Here is a 21,137-nt window from a genome sequence, read left to right on the forward strand (position 1 = left end):
CTGCTCCCGAGGCCAGGCCCCACGCCCGCGACCCCCCCAGCAGGGAGAAACAGCTCCTGGTGCACGCAGAGCCCAGCTGCACGGCCCCCCGCAGGACAGGGAGCCCCTGCTGCATCCTCTCTGCAGGAACCACGCTGCATGCAAAGGAAGCAGACAGAGGCCTTACACCCCTGTTTTGTCCCCCAGGAAAGAACAGGGAGAAAGAAATTGCTTAGAGAGGTGCTATGCATCAAGCACAGATGCTACAGACTCTGCTCCTGAGGGTCAAGAGAGCAGAGACCCTTCACTGCTGCAGGCTCCTCACACCTCCCACATTCACCTCCCTTACAGAAATTGAGGTCCCAGCCAGTCCCACACATTCTGGGTCACAGAGCTCCCGAGGGGGCTTTGATACTCTTCGGAGGATGAAGTCCCAGGCAGCTGAGATCCCAAAAACCTGCAGCACAGCTGGAACACAACCCAGAAGCCAGAGCAGAAAGGCAGAGCTTGCCTTAAGAGGCAGCACACAGCACCCATCCCCAGAGCTGCTCACCTCCCTTTGTTAGGGCTTGAACACCTCTCAGGGTGTACGCAAGTGAGATTAGAGAGCAGCCAGAGCTGCACTAGGCTGTGGGACAAAGGGGGACAAAGCTTTGTGTCCAGCAGCCAGAGGAGCCAGAAAGGGGTCAGAGCAGGTCAGGAAACTCACGGGCCTACCTCTGAGGGAAAAGAAAGACCAGAATCCAAACCAAGGTGGAAAAAAGAGAGAGAGGAATTATCTTTATTTGTGAAGTATGTTAACAGATGGAACAGTTCAATGCTACTCAGCAATAAAGGTATTAGACACCACTGAGCATTCGTCTGCTCTCAGGCTCCTATGTTGCACAAACACCAAGATGGCCCAAGCACAAGAACACATGCTGTCACACCACCCCCCACCACACCGCACCCCCAGCGTTCACCCCACACTTTGCCCCCAGCCCCAGTGTAGCCACTTGAGAAGCAATACTAACAACCCATTAAATAAGTTAACACAAATCATGTTCAGCCAGTGTCCAGCTTTAACACTGCCTCCTGGTTGTCTGTTTCTGTGTGTGACCACCAAGAGCATCCCTGGAGGAGCCAGGGGGTAGGGGGGATCTCCTAAGATGCTCTGAGGGATGGGGTCACCTCCAGAAGGCTGCTACAGCAGTTTCCTCCCAACCCGCACGTGCAGGACACGACACCGTGCTGGGAACCCAGGCCAGCCATGTCTGGTGGAGCAGCCCTCAAGGAACTGTGCATTTTGCTGCCACGCTCAGGTCAGCTCTGCGCAGCTCCTCGTGTGGCCTCCAACACTGAGGTGGGGCGAGGAGGGCATCTCAGCACAGCCCCCCCAGCACACGCTGCTCTTCAAGAGGAGAGGAAGAGAAGTTGTACTCCCACCCACCCACTCTGCTCCAACATGAAGAGACCTAGGACAGACAGCCAGTGACCAAGACTACCAGAAACAAGGGATTTACACTTACAGGTAGAAAAAACCCTCCCACAACTCTTTTTTTAAAAAAAAACAACACGTGTATTTTAGTTTCTACAACTTAAGTTCCTTTAGAAAGTGAAGTAACTCAATCGCAAGGACACACTAGAATATTTCATGGTGCTATTTTACCAAAGAAAAGAAAAAAATGTCCAGACGAGTTCTTCAGCTACATATCACCTGGAGTGAGAGAGAAAAAAGCCGGTTAGATAACCTAGTAGTACCGTAAGGCCATGCTGTGCTAGTGGGGGGCTGATAAAGCCGGACAAAAGCTGTGGGCTTGGAGTCATCTCTTGCTCAAATCCAGGGTACAAACTATCAGGTAGTCCTGACCCTCCCATGCTGCAAGACCCCCACCATGGAGAGCCCAACACTCTCCTGCCTCCCTTGGCCCATTTGGGAGGAGGCCAGGCCCTGCTGAGTGTGCCTCACACGCAGTCCCAGCAGCTTTGGCAGTTTACTGCTCGTGGCCTGTGCTTGAACTTCACAGCAAGGCTTCCTTCCCTCTCCCAGGAACTGCACTATGATGCTGGGCCAAGGGGAGCTTTTGCCCACATGGCTTTTACAAGCTGCTAAAGAGCCCCGGCAGGGTTCCAGCCAGACACAAGCACCTCCAGACAGCCGTACGAGCCTCATGCTGTGAGGAGGTGAAGGCACCTGGCTCAGCAGCTGCAGCTCTGCCCCTGGGAGCAGCACTCACCTGGCCCCTGCTTAGTTAGCATTTCTCTGGCGGACATTCTTGTCCTTGTGGTTTGTGGCATTGCTTTTCCTGGAATGAGGGAGAAAAGGGTCAGTGAATACAAAGCACAAAAACCCACCCTACCCAGTAATGCAATTTGTACCCAACTTGAGGCTCAAGATACAGCAAGGTGAGTTTAGTTGCCAGAACAGTTTCAGAGACCTCTGTACCATTCTAAGTTGTATGCAGTTCATATAGAGGCCATAAAAAAAAAAAAAAACAAACACACATGGGAAGGGAAAGTCCCCCTGTAAGCTAACGAGCTATTCCTGTACCAGCTCGCTTTTATATTCACAGCAGATTTCCTGATTAATGTGATCTGCCAGTACAAACAGGACTAAGTAGAAAAGCAAGGCACTTACAGTGGTGCAGAACCTCCATCATCATCTTCATGTTCAGGACAGCACAGGAAAAGAAAGAACAAAGAGCGTCAGGGAAACACACGTACCAAGTAATCCCTGCCTCCCTTCCACCTCCGTAACTGGGGACCAGCATCCCGAGGTGACGGGACTCTGGACACCACAGGTCACCACAGACAGGGCTCCCATCTCACCAGGGCTGGGGGGAGCAGGGGGGCTACTTCTTAGAATACCACCACCCCCAGCATGAGTTTTAAGCTGCTTCTTGTCTAAGCAGAGACACGGCACAAGCTTAGACATAAGCTCCTGTTAAGCAGTTGCTTCTGTTGGCACTGCACGGGCACAACCAGGTCTCCTACCCCCCCATCAGCAGAGGTCAGGTCTGGTGCTTCAATAACCACGAGGAACACCTGAGACTATCCAGGAAGCCACAGAAGCAGAGTTACACGGGGAAGTGTCCGGGCAGCCTCAGGCAGCACTGCTGACCACTACCATCTGCTGACATCCACAGCCCGTGCCCCCGGCCGGTCCTCCCACTAGCACCCGGAGCTGAAATGGGAGCCACAGTCCACTCGGTGGGACAGCACACCCAAGTACTTGCTGCTCTCACCCCTGTTAACAGCTCCCAGACCTGAACACAAAGTCAAGGCTGCAGGAACAAGGCTTTAAGTATCCACGTAAAGCCCTTCTTCCTCCCTGCACACCCTGTGAAACAAAACAAACACTGCACGCCACGGTCTCGCTACACAGAGAAACACGGCTAAGAAAACACCTTCGCCAACAAGTGCCCAGCCCTGGGACCTTTCACCAGCTCCTTGCAATCTGCCACTTTCCAGGAGAGGGTTCCTATCACCTCCTCCACGGCCCAGGCCTCCGCTCAGGCAGCGCTGAGTGGTGAGACCCAAGCTGTAAACTCGGGGCTGCCGTGGACACCCAGACCTGTGCACAGCTGGTGAGAGGATACGGCTGGAACCAGCTTCCACTTACCATTTGAGGTGGCACCCAGCAGCAGAGAAGGGAAGAGTGGAAAGATAACACCAGCAAGGATATCAGGCCATGCACAGGCTGGACTCCTCCCGTCCCAGGAAACAGGGAGCAGCCAGCCCACCGCCACGCACCCACAGCTCAGCAGCTCTGAGCTGGCTCAGCATTGCCTTCCTGAGGCTTTCGAGGAGCGAGATGCAGCTTTACACTGTCCTGTTGTAGCATCAAGTGCAATGCTGTATCCTCACCCACAAGCACTCGGGAGCCTGAGCTTAAGATCTTTGGCTGAGGAGCCGCCAGAGGAGCCCTGCCAGTATGACAGGACCTGTCGTCATCTGCCAAAGGCTCCACCACAACTCGGACAGAGCTCAGCAGGATCTGGACTCAGCTGGTATCAGCAGAAACCACACTCAGCAAACAGGTTACAGCTTTTTTTTTTTTTTTTTTTTGCTAAAAGATGTAGCTACAGCCATTCTTAAGTAGACATCTGCCTTCCAGCCAAGAGCGCCGTGCCAGAGGGCAACACGTTTACTTATAAAACCGCCTCGAGTAGAATCTCTCAAGCTCTGCAGCCAGGCAGGGATACTCAGTTTTAGTCCCTCCACTTTCCTTCACACCACTCGGTCCACCTGATGTGCTGTTCCCCAGCAAAGGGCAAAGGTGACTGACCCAGCCAGCAGGAAGGATACCGAGCATTCACACTGCATTGTTAACAGGATCAGATAAGGGAGGGGCTGCCGGCTCCACACAATGAAGATTCCTACTGATAAGGAAAGGGAGGAGCCACACTTCCAGAACAGATTCAAGATAACACCAGGCTTTGAGGAACTCCCAGAGAGCTGGGATGAGTACATTTGAAGACCCAAAACAGATTGAGGAGCTGAGGCTAAGCTTATTGTTAGAGAACTGCTGACACTCCCATACTTTGCAGCTCAGAAAAGCTCTACTACCTGTTCCCACATCATTTTCTCCAGAACGTTAACTCTCAGAGAAAAACCCGTCCCGGAGATGCTCGTCCCGGAGATGCTCGTGTGAAGCAGCTGAACAAAGTGCAGAGGAGCTGCTGAGACAAAGGGTCAGACTGACCTGCACTACATGTAACTCTGGAGCCAAAGCACGGCTTGCTGAAGGATTGGCAAAGCGTGCAAGTACTTCCAGGCCAAAGTAACCTGGTGTGGGCTAGGATGATTAGACAAGAAGCATTCCTGAGAAGCAGGCCTCCCACTGAGGTGTGGTGCCCATCTGACAAAGTCTGAGTTCTCCGAGAACAATTTGCCTGTACCCTACAAGCTCCTTTTTCGCCCTAGAAAGATATAACCCCGGGTGCCTCTTACCATCAAGAACTTCATCTGGCTTCCTCCTCTTCTCGTAGATAAAGATGATGGTGACAAGGACCAGGACTTCTGCCACTATGCCCAGGAAGGGCCAGAGCGCTGCCAGACGGCTGCGTACGCGCAGGTTCACCGTGGCTTCACCCTTGCCAAAAAAGTTGGTGGCAACGCAGTGGTAGTCACCCGTATCCTCCTCGATGTTCAGCTTAAGAATGCGTAACTCTGTCTTGTTGCCGCTGGACTTGATGATGTATCGGCCAGATCCATTGACGATGGACTAGAAGGAAGGAACAGAGAGCTTCAGGGTAGTGCTGGCACAAGGGGAGCTGCTCACATTATATGCACAGGTCCACCACTGCAGAAATCCTCCTTGCCATGGCACTAAGGAGAAAGCTACTCTGGAAGCACTAGTTCTGATGCAAGAGGTCCTCTGCCTCCTTGTTGGCAAGCAGGGTGGGCAGAAGGGGAGCCAGGACAGACACAGCACCTACCTCCACGCCATTTCTGGACCAGGTCCAAGTGCTGACAGGAGGAAAAGAGGGATTCTTGCAGGTCAGCACCCCCGTGTCCCCCTCATTCCCATGCTCAGACTTCTTGTAAGCCACCACTTGGGGCACAACTGCAGCAAGAGAAAAAGGAAGTCAGACACCTCGCCGTGGAAGAGGCAGAAAGGCTCGTTGCAGTCCAATAGCCACTATCAGACAAAGTTGCTCATAAGGCAGCTTCAGTTTAAGGAATGTATTAGCGGGTCTTAACCTCTCCATTTGTGCAACATTTGGCATTTTCAGAGCAGGAAGCATCTCAAGCTGCTTCAAGAAAGGCTCAGACAGGTTTGACCACCAGGTACTGCCCCCCTCCCATAACAGAAGGCTGATTTCCTGAAGGGCCCCCAGGCTGACCCTGCAGACAGCTTAATTGCTTGATGTAACTGAGATGCCTCACAGAGCAAACCTGATAATTCACAAGTAGAGCCCTGCAGCCCTACTGGTAAGGGCTATAAGCAGCTTTTCAGCTTGCTTTGCTACCAAAGCAAAGCGTTCAGGAGGCCACGGCTTCCCCACTCGCCCCCTCAGCCACAAACCCGTAGAGTTACCTGATATATTTATTTCTCCTTTTATCTCTGGGCTTGTTTTGTAGATGCATTGATAGGTACCAGAGTGCTCTTCCTCCTTCCCCTCGATCCTACCAAAAAACAGGTTGTCAGATAAGCATTCAGCTCAGCTACTGCCATCCAAAAATGCGCAACTCCAGACCCACAGAGACAGCCCTACAACCCCTGAACAGCAGCCTCCTCCTCAGGCCGTTTCTCCCATTCCAGCACCAAGATCTGTGCAGCACCACACACCTCCCTGCCCTTCGCTCCCCACACATTACGGCTGGCAGAGGGGATTTCACACACACCAAGTCTGACATGGGTCTGTCACCTCAGTGATCACAGATATCCTGCATCCCAAACCCTGCAAAGCAGCAGCTTCCACTCCCTAACCCGAATCACTCTTGCCTCCAGGGCCTCTACAGAGGGGAAAATAAGAGCAGACTGCTAGCCCCTACAGAAGGGAAGGAACAAAGCAACACGTCTTCACCAGGTATGCTGACTTACGTACACCTCGAGGTGTACTTCACACTTTTCCACCTTCCATACAGACTGCAGCCCTGTTAGAAGTCGTCCCCTACTACACCAAGCCCCCGAGCACGGCCACACACCTCCAGCAGAACACCAGCCCTGCAGTTCACCTCTACGGCAGAGGGGCAGGGGCTTTAAGACAGCAGATTCAGAGGAAGGGTACTCTTCCTGTACAGGGAAGGCTGCTGGCACACATGGCAATGACAGAAAAACCCAGGCTGAGTCACTCTGGATTGATCCAAGTGTAGGGAGAGCTCTCCCATTTTTGCCTTTGTGAAGCTGCTGCCCTGAGATTTAGTGGATTATGCTGCACTACAACAAACATCACATTCTGCAGCTTAGTAATAGCCACTCAGGGGAAGGGGCAAAGTTTCAGTCCCCGGCTGCGCTGGGACAACAGGCCGTTTGTTAGCTCTGCCGTGCACCGAGCTTCCCGCTTCCAAAAACCACTCAGCTAAGGAATTGAGGTCACGCGAGGGAGGCTGGGTTATAAATACTTTAATCCTTGTTCAGCTCCCTGTTGCTATGGGGAGACAGGCACGTCGGCACTGCCATACAAAAGGACATGATGCCTCTACAGCTGCTGGGTCAGTGCCAGCCAGGCCTGACTGTAATCGGAAAGGAAGGCTCGCTGCACCGCCACAATACGGCCGGGATCCCCGGCATGCTCAGCTACAGCCTGCAAACAGCTTCAGAAACTAATCTGCAGGCAGCTTCCCCACTCACTCTGTAGCAGGGAGACGTGCATAAAAGCGTGATGCACGGAGAACACGGGAGTGTGCAGCTCCACATGGGGCAGGGGGGGCTCCTCCGGGCTCCGCGAGGCAGCCGCGCAGCTCTCAGTGCTGCGGGCACAGCGCGGGGCCAGGCTGCACCCAGCAAACCCAGCCCGGCCTAATTCTGCATGGAGACACGGGGCCACAGGGCTCTTCCTGCCAGGAGGACACTGGTGGCACTTCACTTTCCTTCCCTCCTCCTCCTCATTCCCTCCTCTCCCAGAAGTAGGAAGAATGTGGTCTCACCAAAACTTTATTTTGTTCATCTTATGTTCCGAAGTTCAAAAGTTCTTATTTTTTGGCAAGACTGCAAGCACTTAGCTTTGAGTTCAGTGGGTAGGAAAGATTGCCTCCAGTTAAAAAAAAAAAAAAAACACAACAAAAAAAACCTGTCCTTGTATAGATCCTTATCTGGCCTTGCACCCGGCACTTACTCGTAAGTGGTGGAAGCGCTCGACTCCATGTCTGTTTGAAGTATCTTGTCTCCACGCTTCCATTCATGACCCTCGATGGCAGAGTGAGGCTCGGTTAGGTTGCAGCTGAGGACCAACTTGCCAGCAGTGCTTGTGAGCTGTGTTTGGATGTCTGGACCTGTTTGTAAAAAATCCCATTGAAGTTAGCACCTGGTATTCACAAGGTCACGCAGCTGCCCAACAACCTGTACCGAGATAGCCAGAACCCGCAGCTCCTCACCTCCACCAGAGCTTTTCACTTACCTTTGTGGTCTGTTTCCTACCAGAACTGGTGACACCAGCATGGGAGACTGGAAAGCCAGACAGCTAGGACCTGACTGCACCTAGCAGTACCAGGACACTGACTCTGTGGCTGCTCCCACTGGGGTCGGGATTGCTGCCATGTCCTATGGACAGCTTTGAGCCTCCTGCTCAATGGGTGCAGCTCTAATAGAGCCGAGTGCTCAATAAGCAGTGGAAAAAGCCATACTGTGAAGGGCAGTTACAGTAGCTCAGCTCCCTGCTTTTATGAGCCACTTTAGTGCTCACTACATGTCAACACCTCCCACAGTCAGAGTGGATTTAGGAACCTGCAGGTAACATAACCTACGGCAGCCACAGCCCTCTTTTGGGAGGGGTAACAAAGGTGACCTTACACAAGCAATACATGCATCATATGATGCGGCCCAAATTTTTATAGTTGGGTTTATTCCTGGGAGAACACACATAACCAGGACTCCAAAAGGTCCCAGACCTCCATGTGCCAAGCAGCAGTAAATTATACATTGTGAGATGAGTCAGACGTTTCTACTTGGAGGCAGTGAAGCACACGGCTGCCATTAGCAGAGCCATTACACAGCCCCGGTAGCACTGCGTTCCCTGCCCTTCCACGCAGGCTCTTCACCTGGAAGGAAGAAATTTTGCACAGGCCTAACAGACCTTCTGCTTTTCCTCCTGCCCCAATTCCACTGGAAGAAGGCTCTGCTGGAGTTTTGCACTCCCTAGCATGCTTCAGGATTCCTGAGACCTTAGTGGGACGTTAAATCCCCTCACCCTACCCAGGTTTCTGGGACTCAGAAGCCAGCAGCCCGTTAGCTCCAGTCCCGCTGCCAGCTCTGGGAGCAGAGGGCACCCGGTGGCCCCCAGCACACGCGGCTACGCCACACTCAGTGTCGCACACAGACACGGCCATTTCAAAAATGGTTGCACCACGGGAAGCTAAAAGCAGATTTTGGTCCCCAAAGCTTGTATCACTAGCAGGAAAGCGAGCTTAAAGCAAGACCGCTGACGGAAGCAGAGGCTGCAGGAGCTGTAGGGAAGGGCTGGTTTGTCAGTGGTTAGGGCAGAGTCTACCAGCAGGACCAGGACTGAACTCTGCAAGCCAGCACCGGGACACGGAGGCACTGGGGAATAAGCGACACGTTCCAGGTCTTTGGCTCCGGAAAAGGCACGGGGTTGCTGAATGGCGTTTTGGTTGGGAAGTCACAACCCTTTTTGAGGGCCATTTTGGGTCAGGTCAGAGGAGGTGAGGGAGATGACACAAGGGGAAAGTCTCTCAGTTCTACGGCCAGGGTGGGAAGGTGAGGGGGCTCTGGGGAGTCACAGGACACGGGTGCAGGGGTGAGCATGGCGGGAGACTCAAGACACTAGTGTCCGAGCAAGTGCCAAGGCCTCAGGACGGCCACTCACGTTCGATGACAAAAACGTTAGCCTGTGAACGGATCCACTTGACTTTGGGGCTCTTCGACAAGTGGTTGCGGTCAGGGTCGTTGCTGGCCCGGCACTCGTACGTGCCCGAGTCGTCGCCCGTGAGGTTGGCGATGTAGATGGTGCTGGTGGAGTGCAGGTTGTAGGTGGCGTTGATTTTGACACGGTCCTGCCGTGCACCATCCCAAAGCTGAGCATAGGTCTCGTTTGGCTCGTTCCCCTCAAACCACCACTGGATCTCAGGGATGGGATTGCCAATCGCCTCGCAGTACAACTCGACGCTGTCCTGAGTCAGTCTCTTTTGAGACAGCGGTGACTTTATAAAACCAGCTACGAGTTGAAGAGGTATTAGTGCAAAGTGTTAGTGCAAAGCAAGAATTCACCCTCTACAAGCAAAAAAAATTCAGCCATCGAGAAGATGCCACAGTCTTCAGACCAGAATCCTCTCCCTCCCCACTCTCTGTCCAGACGCACAGCTCACGCAGGGCCCTAGCTCTGGGTTATTGCGCCTCCAGGCAGCAAGGCCTCCCACCACGAGGCCAGGACACCAGGAGCCCGTGCGGAATCTGCCAGGATACCAGCAAGAACGGCGGCACTGCCTCTCCTGTGGGGCCAGCACCCCAAGGCGATGCTCACCAGGGCAGGCCGAGAGCCCCCCAGCCTCGGACCTCGGCCCACAGCCAGGTCAGGCCGAGGCAGCAGCGGGTTTCTGCCCCGGCCTCCATGGGCTCCACTGCTCGAGCATCCCACCAGGTGTCTGCACCAGGGCACCGCGGCAAGCACACAGCGAGCCCCTGCCCACCAGCTCTGTCGGGACAGCCCCGGCACAGCAAAACGCTGCCCTAGACACCCCTGTGTGTACACGGATCGCACTGAGAGGCCGCTCCTCGTAGTAACACCATTAATGCCTGGAGAATGCCAGCTGGGTACCCGAAGTGCCCCCATCAGAAGCACCGCATGCAGCTCGGATCTCCCGCTGATGGGAGATGCTCCGCACCCACCTCCCCAGCCCCGCGCTCCCAACCATGACCCGGAGCTGCCCAGAGCCCAGCACGGCCACAGGCAGCGGGCCGCCCGCTGGGCCCGGCCGCCAGCCCTGCTGCTCTCCTCCACGGTCTCATGAGCACCTCAAGATGCTGACACCACTAAACACCTTACTGATACGACCGCTTGGGTTTTGTGGGCTTTTTTTTTTTTTTTTTTGGTGTGTGGTTTTTTGAGGTTGTCTTGCAGTCCGCAAAGTGCCACAAACCAGGTGAAGAAATTTCTAACATCTGTTGCCACACAGCAAAAATCAGATTTTTCCATCCGACAAGACAGCTCTGCAGAGGTAAATCAGCCAGAAACTGCTTAAAGGCAGAGACACCCAGAACGACGGCACTTTTCACGCTGTTCCTGTGCTCGGAGCCCCAGGGCCTGGCTCTCAGGAAGCCCCAAAAGCCGCAGGGCTGCGGGGAGCCGAGCTGCCTGCGGCGCCTCCCGGCCGCTATCAGCTGCCACCAGCTGCAGCCTGCGGAGGGAAGCCGGCTCCAATCGCTCCAGGACAGCAGGGGAAAGAGCAGGGCCCCGGGAGGGCTGTTCCCGGAGGCCAGGAAGAGACATCACACCAACGTCAAGGTTACTTACGTGACTCAGTCTGAGCAAGGTTTCAGCAGAACCAGCGAGGCTCATGACACGTACTTCCTGCACTGACTGCAGGCTGCACTTCTCAGAGCCGCCACCAGCAGACTTTGAGGCTATTCCCAGGAAATTTGTTAAAAAGCACTTGGATTTCATGGTTAAACAGGCTGCTCCACACAGGCATGAGGCAGGTGGGTTCGGGGACAATTTCTTTTGTTTTTGAATTCCTGGGGATGTTTCAGTAAGAGAACTCATGGCTGCTTTTGAGAGTCTGGAAGCAAACCAGTGTTATGAAACCAGCATTGCTCAAACTCAGGGAAAACACAGACAAGTCTGCAAGGTACATTTCAGAGTAAATCACTTCCACATTCCTCAAAGGAGGATTTAAAGCTTTGGTATCCATAGCTGGAAAAATAAGCATGCTTGGACAAGCAAGGAGAGCTCCGACCCCCGTCTGCTACAGGCCAGCTTTAGCAGACGGCTGATATTTAAAACTGAGGCACCTTTAAAACAGAGGTCAGAGTAGCTCGGGGCTAGAAGAGCCTGCTGCTATTTCACATGCCAACAACGGTGCTGCTGGCTGCTTCCAGAAATGCAGTGACACCTCCGCAGCAGTTTTAAAGGTTCCAAGCAATTCTGGGTTACAGAATCGTGGCAGAGACACCAGAACGATCCTGAACTGGTTTCAGGAAGGCACAGGAGGTGGCCGGGGCTCCAGAAGCCGTACGGGTCCCAGTAACAAGCAGCTCTCGGGCACCAGAGCTTGCTGGAGGCCACCTCATAAAGCACCCAGAGACCAAGCCCAGCAGCCTCCAGGACCACGCTTGCACATTGCCACGGGACGAGCCGCCCGCACGCCTCCTGACGCTTCTGGGTGCCAGAACGGGCTCTTACACCTCGGGCCTGTGATTAAACGCTCCCAACCACCTTATTTTGAAGAGTCACAGAGCTGACTACTGCACATGTTGGAGCCTGCCCCATTTTAACTGCAGCCTGGTTTAAAATGGGAGCTAGTAAATATCAGTGGGTTGGAGTTTTGTTTTTGTCTCTGGGGGTGGGTGGGGCTTCGTTTGTTTTTTAGCAGCCGTAAGGTGATTATTGTATGCTGACAAAATAAGCTGTTGCAAGGTTACATGCCCCAAGTTAGAGGGCACTTCGTGCCTTTCAGAGGCTAAAAAGCTTCAGCTAGCCCGCACTAGTAGCAGCAGGTCCCCCCTGCACTCACATGGGGCTTCACGTCCTCTTCCCTTCCTACATGAGGCAGAGCAACCACAGCCCCAGGCACACCAGGCTGGGGAGAGCACCCGCTAAGTCCTGGGGCACAGGAGCAGTGCCAGCAGCAGCCCCCGGCACCCCCAGAGTCCCTGGGGGGCGAGGGGCCGCAGCCAGCTCCCCAGGCCAAGGGGCAGGCAGCGCCCGGTCAGGCTGGGCAGTGGCGTGCAGGGGCAGATAGCGCTGCCCTGAGTCACCTTCCAGCTAAAAGCAGCCTCCCCAGGCAGAGGGAGGGCGCGGGCAGCGCCGGGGGCCAGCGCCACACTTCAGGGCACGCTCCCCCCGCAGTCTGACCTTTGCTTCTTGGCCTCGGGGAGGGACACACGAAGCGCCGGCTTTTTTCCACTAAGAGCTCTAAAATGGACTCTCCCTGGAGCTGCGTGTGGCCGGGCAGGAGACCTGCGCGGGGCTGGGAGCAGAGTCCAAGCACACCCACGCTGCTGAGCCACCAACGCCCGGGGTCCTGCCCCAAACCCAGAGGGAGCAGGAGACCCCCGACCTTCCAGCCCCCCAGCTCGGGTCCCCAGAGGAGCAGAAGGGAAGGGGACGGGAACTCCAGGGAGTGCAGAGCAAAAGGCACAGCCCCGGGGCTGCTCCTCACAGCTTCTCGCGCCCAGCCCAGGGGCAGGAGCCCCCCCCCAGGCACCCTGCCCTGCCCCAGGGCCCCCCCCAGCCCCGCCGTGGGGCAGCCACCGGGGGGGGGGGCCCGCTCGCCCCAGGGGAACGTGCCCTCACCCAGCTCCCCGGGATGGGAGCGGCGATTTTGGGTTATTTTTGAGCCCCCCCAGGGCCGCAGAGCGCCGCCCCCGCCCCACTCCGCCAGCCCCGACCGGGGGGGGCTCCGAGACGGGCGGGCCCCGGGGGGGAGAAAGCCCCGGGCACACCCCGCGAGGGGAGCACGAGGCGGCGGAGCAGGGCGCGGCGGCAGCGCGGGGGGGGCTGCAGGAACCGGAGCCCCTCGGTATGGAGGGGGGGGGGGGGAACCGGGCACCCCGGGGCGCGTGCGGGCAGGCACGTGGCGGGGGGGGGGGGGAGGGCACAGCCCCGGGGGGGCGGGGCCGGGCGGGCAGCCCCGGGCAGCCCCCGCTCCCCACCCCCCCCCCCGCGGCTCCCGGGCCACGATCCCCCAGGGCCGGACCCAACCCCGGTCCCGGTCCCGGTCCCCCCCCGCCGCCGCCTCCCCGGGGCCGTGCACAAAGACCCCACTGCACCCCCGGTACGGCCAGACCCCCTCTCCCCCCGCCGCCCCGGGGCCGCCGCCCCGGGGCCGCTCCCCCCCGGCGCCCGCTCCCGTACTTGTGCCGTGTCCGCCGGCCGCCAGCACGCCGAGCACCAGCAGCGCCAGGAGCCCGCCCGCCGCCATCGCCGCCCGCGCTCCCGCCGCGCCGCCCGCCCGCTATAAGCACGGCGCCGGGGCTCCCCGCCGGGACACGCCCCCCGGCGCTCCTCGGAGCCAATCGCGCGGCCGCTCCCGCGCGAAGCCCCGCCCACCCGGCCGCGCCCGGCCAATCGGAGCAAAGGTTCCGCGGAGCCGCCTCCCGCCGCCCGCCGGCCCCCGCGGGGACAGCCGGTTCGGGCCGGTCCCGCCGCGGCCCCGCCCACCAAGCGACGACAGCCAATGGGAGGGCGCCACCGGGGGGGGGCCGCGGAGCGCGGAGGCTCCCCCCCCCCCGTCCCCGGTCCCTCCCGGTCGCCCCCCGGTGCCCGTCCGCAGGCCGAGGCCGTGCCCGCGGGGCAGGGCGGGCAAAGCGCCCCCACCGCGCGGTGCCCCGGACAGCCCCGGGGACGGCAGCGGCGCCTGCCCGGTGCCCGGTGCCCGGTGCCCCCGCAGCCTCCCGCAGCGGCCGCCCTTTGCTCTGTTTGCGCAGCGCCGCCCGCCCCCGGTGGCCCCCGCACCCCCCCCGCCGGTCCCGGGGCAGCAGCGGGGACGGGCCGGGGGGGGGGGGGCGGTGTTTGCAGCCCGCCCCCCGCCTGCTCCCCTCCCGTCTGCGGGGGGCACCGGGCGGCACCGGGAGCTTGGCCCGCGGCCGGGGCACGGCTCCGGGCACCGGGGGGCGGCTGCTGGGGGCCCGCTGCCCCCGCTCCTCGGCCCCGCCGCCACGGGGGTCCCCGAGCAGGACGGGTGCCCACCCCCCTCCCCCCCCCAGCCCCGGGGTGAGCCGGGGCCGCGGCCCCACGCGTGGGAAGGGAACCGGGCGGCGCTTCCCCGGCGCGGGGGGCGAGGCGGGGCCAAAGGCTGCCCGCGGACAGCGGCGGGGCCCGCGCCAACACAAACCGGCAGCACGGCCCCGGGGGGAGCCGCGAGGAGCGGGCACCGGGCGGCGGCACCACCGGACACCCCCGGGGCCGGAATCCCGGCCGTGCCCTGCGGGAGCAGAGCCCTCGCTCGAGGCCCAGGAGCCCCGGGGCCGGGGGGGGGTCCCGGGTCCCCGTTCCCAGCCCGGCTGCAGCCGCCCGATAACGGCGAGGTGCCGGGCGGGCGATAGCAGCCGGGTGCCGCGGCCCCGCTCACCGGGACCAGGGGCCCTACGGGAGAGCGGCCCCGGCCCCAGCCCAGCCCCGGAGCTTGGCTGAGGCAGCCCCAGGAGAGCCACGGAGCTGGCGGCCGGGGGGGGGGCCCGGGGGTGCTGGCAGCGGGGCAGGAAGGGCCGAGACAATGGGGCCGCTGCCGCCAGCCCCCGCAGCGCTCCCCGCGGGGATCCGCCGGGCTCGTGAACTCCTCAATCCTCCCGGAGCGCCTCTTCCCCTGAACTCCGCTCCTGCCCCCCGGCACGTCCTGCCCGGCTGCCCCCCCCCCGCTCACATCCTTCCCCCCCCCCCCCGCCCGTGTCCTCCCGCACCGGAGAACCCCGCGGTGCAGAGCGGGGACAGAGCGGGGGCAGCCTCCCCCCGCGGCCCCGCTCCCAGCACCTCGAGCCGTGCCCTCGGCCGTCCTAGCCCCGGGACGGGGCCCGGTGGCCTCCTGCTACCGTGACACCGGCGGCAGGGAAGCCGCCCCTCTCGCCCGAGCGGGGCTGGTGGCAGCTCCCAGCCCGAGCCCCAGCATCCCGAGGCAGCGAGAGGGAACCGGCCGCAAGCAGCCACAAAAACGCGGGTGATTCAGGGAAAAACGGGCAGGGACGAGCCTGGGCAGGGCGTGGGGCGATGGAGGGAGCAGCCCCCGGGACAAACAAGGGGGAGGTCAGACCCAGCAGCCCGGTGACCTTGGGAGCCATTTTCCAGCCCCAGCAAAGCAATAATCCCATTCACCTTTTAGCCTGATTTCCTAAGGCAACGAAGCACATGCATTCACCACGTGCAGTCGCAGGCGTCAATCAAAGCCTCATCCCACTGACACAGCGGCAGGGGGAGGTTTTGCTCAGCACCGAGGTGGGGGCAAGGCGGGAGCCCTGCGGGGCCAGCAGAGGCCCCAGGCAGGGGTTTTGCAGCCCCGGGGGGGGGGGGGGGCTGGCAGCAGCGCTGCCCCCCCAGCCCAGCAAGGTGCCAGCAACGCAGCTCTCACGTGGTCGCAGCGGGGCTGGGGGGGGCAGAGCCCAGCAGGGCCCCAGCAGCTCGCGCAGCCCGGCAGGACCCAGCCCACAGGCTCGGGGCAGGGCCCAGCTGCACCCAGATCAGAGGTACGGGGGGGGCCTGGGCCCCATTGGCCCCTGCTCTGAGCCCGGGGCAGGCAGGCGCTGCCTGGGCAGGCACGGGGCACGCAGAGCTGCCCGAACCCAGCTCTGCCCTCGCATTTAAGGCCTGGCCAAAGGGTTTGGGGAGGGAGGGATGAGGCTGCTGCCCCCCCCGCAGCCCTCGGAGCAGCACCTCTACCTGCCGGGGCCGCAGGTGGGGCAGGAGCTGGTGCAGAAACCGCTACCACAGGCGGAGCCCCAGGCACCCACACAGCCGCTCCCTTAAAGCGCTTTATTAAATAGTTTCTAAAAAAACAGAAGCAGAAAGACTCAGAACTACCCCGTCCCTCCCAGCTCGTTACCAGCTGCCAACAGCCACGGCCTGCCCCAGGGCCCCGCAGGAAGGGGCGGCAGCGGGGTCCACTCGGGGCGGCCTCACGGCAGGGAAGGGGGAGCTGTGCCCCCCCCCCAGCATCCCCCCCGCAGTCCCCTCCCGGCCCGGAGGCTGCAGAAAGCTGCACAGAAGCTCCCCTGCTCCCAGCTCCACGGCCTCCCCACACCGCACCTCGGGAGGAGCTGGACGTGCCCGAGCAGCCAGGCAGAGCCGCCAGCCCCCCCGCGTCTGTGGGCTCCTGAATGCCCCAGCGAGACTTCCCCGTCCCCCCCCAGGCAGTTTATAAAATAGGGATTTTTTTTGCTTCTTCTACAAAGACAGCGCTGGGGTTTCCTTTGCAACAGCAGAACAGTCTCCCTACGAGGTAGAGAGTTAATTTCAGGGCTGACAGATCCTAAATTCAAACCAGTTTGTCCTAATTGAGGTAAAACTCAGTAGTTTATAGTACGCTTTGCAACGCCAGGGGGCCATCAAGATTCCTCGTTGCCAGAGTCATCGTCGTCACCGTGGCAGCTGTCTGCTCCCTCCTCCATCTCATCGTCCTCGTAGTAGTCGTCGTAGAACAGGTCCGAGCCCTCATCTGGGGCTGGAGTCTTGGTCTTCACGCAGTACTCTGCCAGCGTGGTGGGCACCTTCACGCCATCCCGCTCAGCGTCCACCTTCGTCCCCAAGACTTGCTTCCTGGGGGGTGAGAAGCAGGGGGGTGAGGGCAGAGGGGCTCGCACAGCCTGGGCACTGCGCGGCTCAGCCTGGGGACACAGCTCGTCCCGGCTGGAAGGTCACGCAGCCAGGACCGGGGGCACCCCATGCCCTCGGGGCCCCTTTGCCACGCCAGTCCCATAGCACAGCCCCGGCCGTGCCAGCACAGCGCCTGCTGCGTGCCCACGTCCTCAGCCCCACACCATGACAGCTCAGGGACCCCCCCACGCTGCCGGGGAGCTCTGGGTGTGCCCCCACGCACCTGATGATGTCCGTGTACTCCCGGTCCTTCCCTTTGCTCTCCTTCCACTTGCGGTACATCACAGAGGCGTCCACGTTGGCAGGAGAAAAGGTGTTGGGCTCGTTCAGCAGCGAGATCACGCTCAGGAGGATGGTCCTGGCAGCCAACACGGGCGGTGAGAGCTGCACTGCGCCCCCCAGCCCCAGCACCACCCCCAGCACCCCCCCCCCGTACCGCACGTTCTGCGTCGGGTTCCAGCGCTCCGACGGCAGCTCCCCGCTCTGCGGGTCGTCCACAGGTGGGTGCAGGATGGAGATGCAGACATCACCGGTCTGAAAGCACGCACAAAGCGGCGTCCTCAGGGGGGCTCCCAGCCCAAGCATCCCCCCAGGCAGCCCGTTCTCTCTTCCCTTTGGCTTAAATGACGTGAGCAAGTCCCAGCCCGTGCTTTTGGTCCCTGGGGAGGGGCAGCAGAGCCAGCTGTCCCCGTTCTGCCCCCTCAGGCAGCACGGTCCAGGCAGAGCTGCCGAGCTGCCAGCTGCCCAGCGCCTGAACACGGCCCCACCAGAGCTGCTGCCACAGGGAGCTGTGAGCCCCCGCTCTGCACCCAGCCTTGGCCTTGCACTGTGTCCCTGCCAGGCACGTGCAGGAGTCCCCCAGCCTCGGAAGGCCGAGCAACCTGGAAGCAGCTCCGGCACAGGAGGCAGGCGGTTGTAAAAGCCTCCGTCGGCTCCCTCATCCAAGGCCAGGCACCAAATGCCAAAGGCGCAGGGTTTCCAATGTTGTGCTCGTGACCAGGGCTTGGGATTTTAATCCCGAGATTACCACGCCCCCTCCCTGTCCACCCAAGAAGCTTCTGCACTGCCCCCGCCACCTACCTCGTAGATGTTGGGGTGCCACATTTTGGTCAAGAACCTGAACGCAGGGGGAGAGTAGGGGTAGTCGATGGGAAACCGGAGACGAGCCTGCGAGGAAACAACAGCGAGGAGTTAGCACCAGCTTGTGAGAAGGTGGCGAAAGGAGGGAGGCCCAGACCTGCCGCTCCCCCAAGGAGGAAGGAGCCGCTGCCAGGCCCAGAGCAGCGCAGCCAAAGCCTCTGCACCCGCTGGTGGCCACTGGGGGGGAGCTCTGGGGGGTGACCGGCAAACAAGCAGGCACCGCAGGCAGCTCCCCGGATGTTTTCCTCACCGAAGCCCTTGAGAAACAACTTCCACCTCCGCCAGCCGCTCCCCTGCCTCCCCCTTTTGCAATCAGGCGGCCGGCGGAGGGAGGCAGCGGGCGCTGGGAGCTGGCAGCATGCAGCAAGGAAGCTGTGACACGGGGGTGGAAGCGGGACCTGAGGCCGGGCAGCAGCCCTGGACAGAGCCCTGGAGCAGCCGCAGGGGACACGGCTCCAGCTGGCGGCCAGGGCACAGACTCCACGCTCCAGAGCTGAACGGGGAAGAAGCACCAGGTGCTTGTTTGGTGCTCTGCTCGACGCGCCAAACCCCTAAAAATAGCTCGTCAACACCAAAAAAAATAAAAAAAGACCAGCCCTAAGCCGGCCGCGCTGCACAGCTCAGGCACTAAAAATAAACGCAGCTGAGGATCACGCAGAGGCCCACAGCCAGCGCCAGCAGGGACGGCAGCACCCACCGGGCCCTGCAGGCAGCTGCAGGGACATCGATGGGGCAGGCCGGGGCTCACCGCTGGCCTCGGAGTCCCCCGAAGCTGAGGAGGCTCAGAGGAGCACCGCAGCACCCTCACCGTCCCTGCAGGGGCTCCCCACGAGGCTGCTCCTCCCTGCGCTGCTGCACGAGCTGTGGTGGCCACCAGGGCTTTGGGGGGCTCCCAGCCTCTGGAAGCAAACTGCCAGGAGATCGTGCCACCGCTCCCAAAAAAAGCCAACAGCCAAAACACAGGAGCCGCTAGGGTTTAAGACAAAAGCTCTGAATGCTTGTCGAGAATTTAGAACTCGGATCCATTGAGGGCCGGTGCCGATGGGATCTTTGCTCTGGGACCCCCTGAGCCCGGCGCAGGCCCCGTTCAGAGCAGTAACTGCACACGAGGCTTTGGCTGCTTCTGGAATTGCAGCCTCAGACCGCGCGGTGCTGCCAAACCCCGCTGCCAGCCAGCAGCCGCGGGGAGCTCAGTGCAGAGACAAACAGAGCCGTGGGTCCGTGTCCCACTGCCCCCCAGCTCGAGCAGACCCCTGCGAGTCGGAGCAGCCTGGTGACCCCAGCGGTGCTCTGCCTCGTTGAGCTCGTTACCTGCAGCCTTCCAGGGCCGCCCTTTGTCTGCCCGCTCCGCTCCCTGCGATGTGGGAGAAGCAGCGAAGGGGAGGCGGGGGTGGGCGCTCAGGGCACCAGCACAGCATAACGCAAGGCCCTGTGCTGGGGCCCAGCAGCTGAACTGGGCAGAACAATTCCCTTTGTTGTCCTCGAGAGGACCAGAACAAAACCATCCCCAGGCAGAGCCCCCCCCGGGGGGGCTCCGAACACAGCCGTGCTTCGCAGCACAGCAGCAAGGCTGACGCTGCCACCAGCCCAAAACGAGGACACGGCCCCTTCCCCCCCCCCCCTAGAACAGCGTCAGGCCGGGACACTCAGGTACGGAAGAGAGCTCAGGGCCTCAGGCTGAGGGCCAGGAGAAGCTACGGAGAAATCCCCAGGGGAGCCCCTCGGCGAGGACAGAGCACCGAGCGGGGCACCTCCGCGCTGCCCCAGCCTCCCAGCGCCTCGGCCGGGCTGACCCCGGGCTGACCGCGGCCCACCCGCACCCGGTGCTGGCAGAGGGAAAACGGCCGGAGGAGGAGGAGGAGGAGGAGGAAGAAGAGGAAGCAAACAGCCGGGCGGGGTGCACAGCGCCTGGAAGCGTGCACACGGACAGACAGACACGGACAGACACACGGACAGACACGGACACACGGACACGCTACAGACCCCCGTCCCCAGGCAGGGGCTGTGCGGTGCCGCCCCCCCCGCCCCCAGCCCCAGCCCCAGCCGAAGCCCCGCGCGGGGCCGGAGCTGTGCGGGGGGAGCCCCTCGGCCCCGCTCCCCCCTCCCTTCTCCCCCAGCTGGTGGCGGTGCCCGGGGTGCCCCTGGGGGAGGGGTTGGGGGGGGCACCCAGAGGCGCAGCCCCCGGAGCGGTTCGGCAGCGCCCCCCCCGCACCCAGCGGCTCCCCACGGCCCCGGACGGGGCTCCCCGTGCCTGCCCCCCCCCCCTCACCCCCCCAGCCCGGCCCCCCGCGCCCCCCAGGCCTCCCCCAGCCCCCTCCTCAGCCCCCCCCCCCCCCCCACCTTGAAGTAGCCGCCCTCGTAGTCGGTGCCGGGGGGCCCGAAGATGGCCACCTCCCAGGTGTACAGGTCCCCCTCGTCCACCAGCGCCACGCGGAAGCCCTCCACGGGCTCCTCCTGCAGCCCCTTCAGCTCCAGCAGCAGCGCCTTCTGCGAGCTGGGCACGGGCGGCCCCGCCATGCCGGGGGGGACCGGGGGGGGACCGGGGGGCGGCGGGCGCGGGGCGGCCGGGACCGGGGCCCGCTGCTGGGGGAGCGTGGGGCACCACGGGAGTTGTAGTCCGACCGCGGGAGGCGGGGCCACGGCGGGCTCCACCCTCCCAGCCCCGCCCGCCTATCAGAACACGCCATATGGAGAGGGGCGGGGCCAGCAGTGAGCTCCTCCCCCCAGTGGCACCGCCCCCCTCGGGGACCCTTCCCGGCAGCTCCCCCCCCCCCCCCGCCCCGAGCCGCGATCGGGACCCGCGGGGCTCAAAGTCGCACGGAGCTTTAATGGCTTGCAGGAGGCCGCTAATTGCGCGGTGCGATAATTAACACAGGCGGGCTCAGATGAATACCG

At 61.1% G+C, this 21,137-nt stretch overlaps 3 protein-coding genes across 3 annotated transcripts; all 3 read right to left on the reverse strand.

Annotated features, from left to right (window-relative positions):
* Nucleotides 1-733: 733 nt before the first annotated feature.
* Nucleotides 734-13,785, reverse strand: BSG (basigin (Ok blood group)). Its single transcript, XM_084302719.1, has 8 exons — nt 13,656-13,785; nt 7,743-7,899; nt 6,002-6,090; nt 5,400-5,527; nt 4,912-5,185; nt 2,597-2,621; nt 2,196-2,264; nt 734-1,675 (listed from the first exon to the last, which is right to left on the reverse strand). The coding sequence occupies exons 1-7, from the start codon at nt 13,720-13,722 to the stop codon at nt 2,207-2,209; spliced, it is 798 nt and encodes a 265-aa protein (XP_084158845.1). The 5' UTR covers nt 13,723-13,785; the 3' UTR covers nt 734-1,675; nt 2,196-2,206.
* Nucleotides 9,433-11,069, reverse strand: LOC311219443 (basigin-like; the record flags this gene model as incomplete). Its single annotated transcript, XM_084302581.1, has 2 exons — nt 9,433-9,797; nt 10,856-11,069. The coding sequence occupies 2 exons, from the start codon at nt 11,067-11,069 to the stop codon at nt 9,433-9,435; spliced, it is 579 nt and encodes a 192-aa protein (XP_084158707.1).
* Nucleotides 13,786-16,248: 2,463 nt separating the features above from the next.
* Nucleotides 16,249-20,846, reverse strand: CDC34 (cell division cycle 34, ubiquitin conjugating enzyme). The gene is made up of 5 exons (XM_084302722.1): nt 20,583-20,846; nt 18,183-18,269; nt 17,539-17,636; nt 17,326-17,460; nt 16,249-17,045 (listed from the first exon to the last, which is right to left on the reverse strand). Exons 1-5 carry the CDS (start codon nt 20,757-20,759, stop codon nt 16,835-16,837), a joined length of 708 nt encoding a protein of 235 aa, XP_084158848.1. The 5' UTR covers nt 20,760-20,846; the 3' UTR covers nt 16,249-16,834.
* Between the last annotated feature and the right edge of the window lie 291 nt (nt 20,847-21,137).

The sequence above is a fragment of the Netta rufina genome (assembly GCF_964035555.1).
Source record: "Netta rufina genome assembly, chromosome: 28".
In the NCBI taxonomy this organism is placed as follows: domain Eukaryota; kingdom Metazoa; phylum Chordata; class Aves; order Anseriformes; family Anatidae; genus Netta; species Netta rufina.

Excerpts from the sequence above, each read along its gene's own strand:
- BSG (XM_084302719.1), bottom strand. The coding sequence starts at position 13,722 with ATGGCGGCGGGCGGGCTCCTGGCGCTGCTGGTGCTCGGCGTGCTGGCG. Across the intron at positions 7,900-13,655 it reads GGCCGGCGGACACGGCACAA|GTCCAGACATCCAAACACAG; the intron begins GTACGGGAGCGG and ends TTTTACAAACAG. Across the intron at positions 2,622-4,911 it reads GCCAGATGAAGTTCTTGATG|ATGATGATGGAGGTTCTGCA; the intron begins GTAAGAGGCACC and ends CTGAACATGAAG.
- CDC34 (XM_084302722.1), bottom strand. The coding sequence starts at position 20,759 with ATGGCGGGGCCGCCCGTGCCCAGCTCGCAGAAGGCGCTGCTGCTGGAG. Across the intron at positions 17,637-18,182 it reads GGCACCCCAACATCTACGAG|ACCGGTGATGTCTGCATCTC; the intron begins GTAGGTGGCGGG and ends GCGTGCTTTCAG. Across the intron at positions 17,046-17,325 it reads GAGTACACGGACATCATCAG|GAAGCAAGTCTTGGGGACGA; the intron begins GTGCGTGGGGGC and ends CTCACCCCCCAG.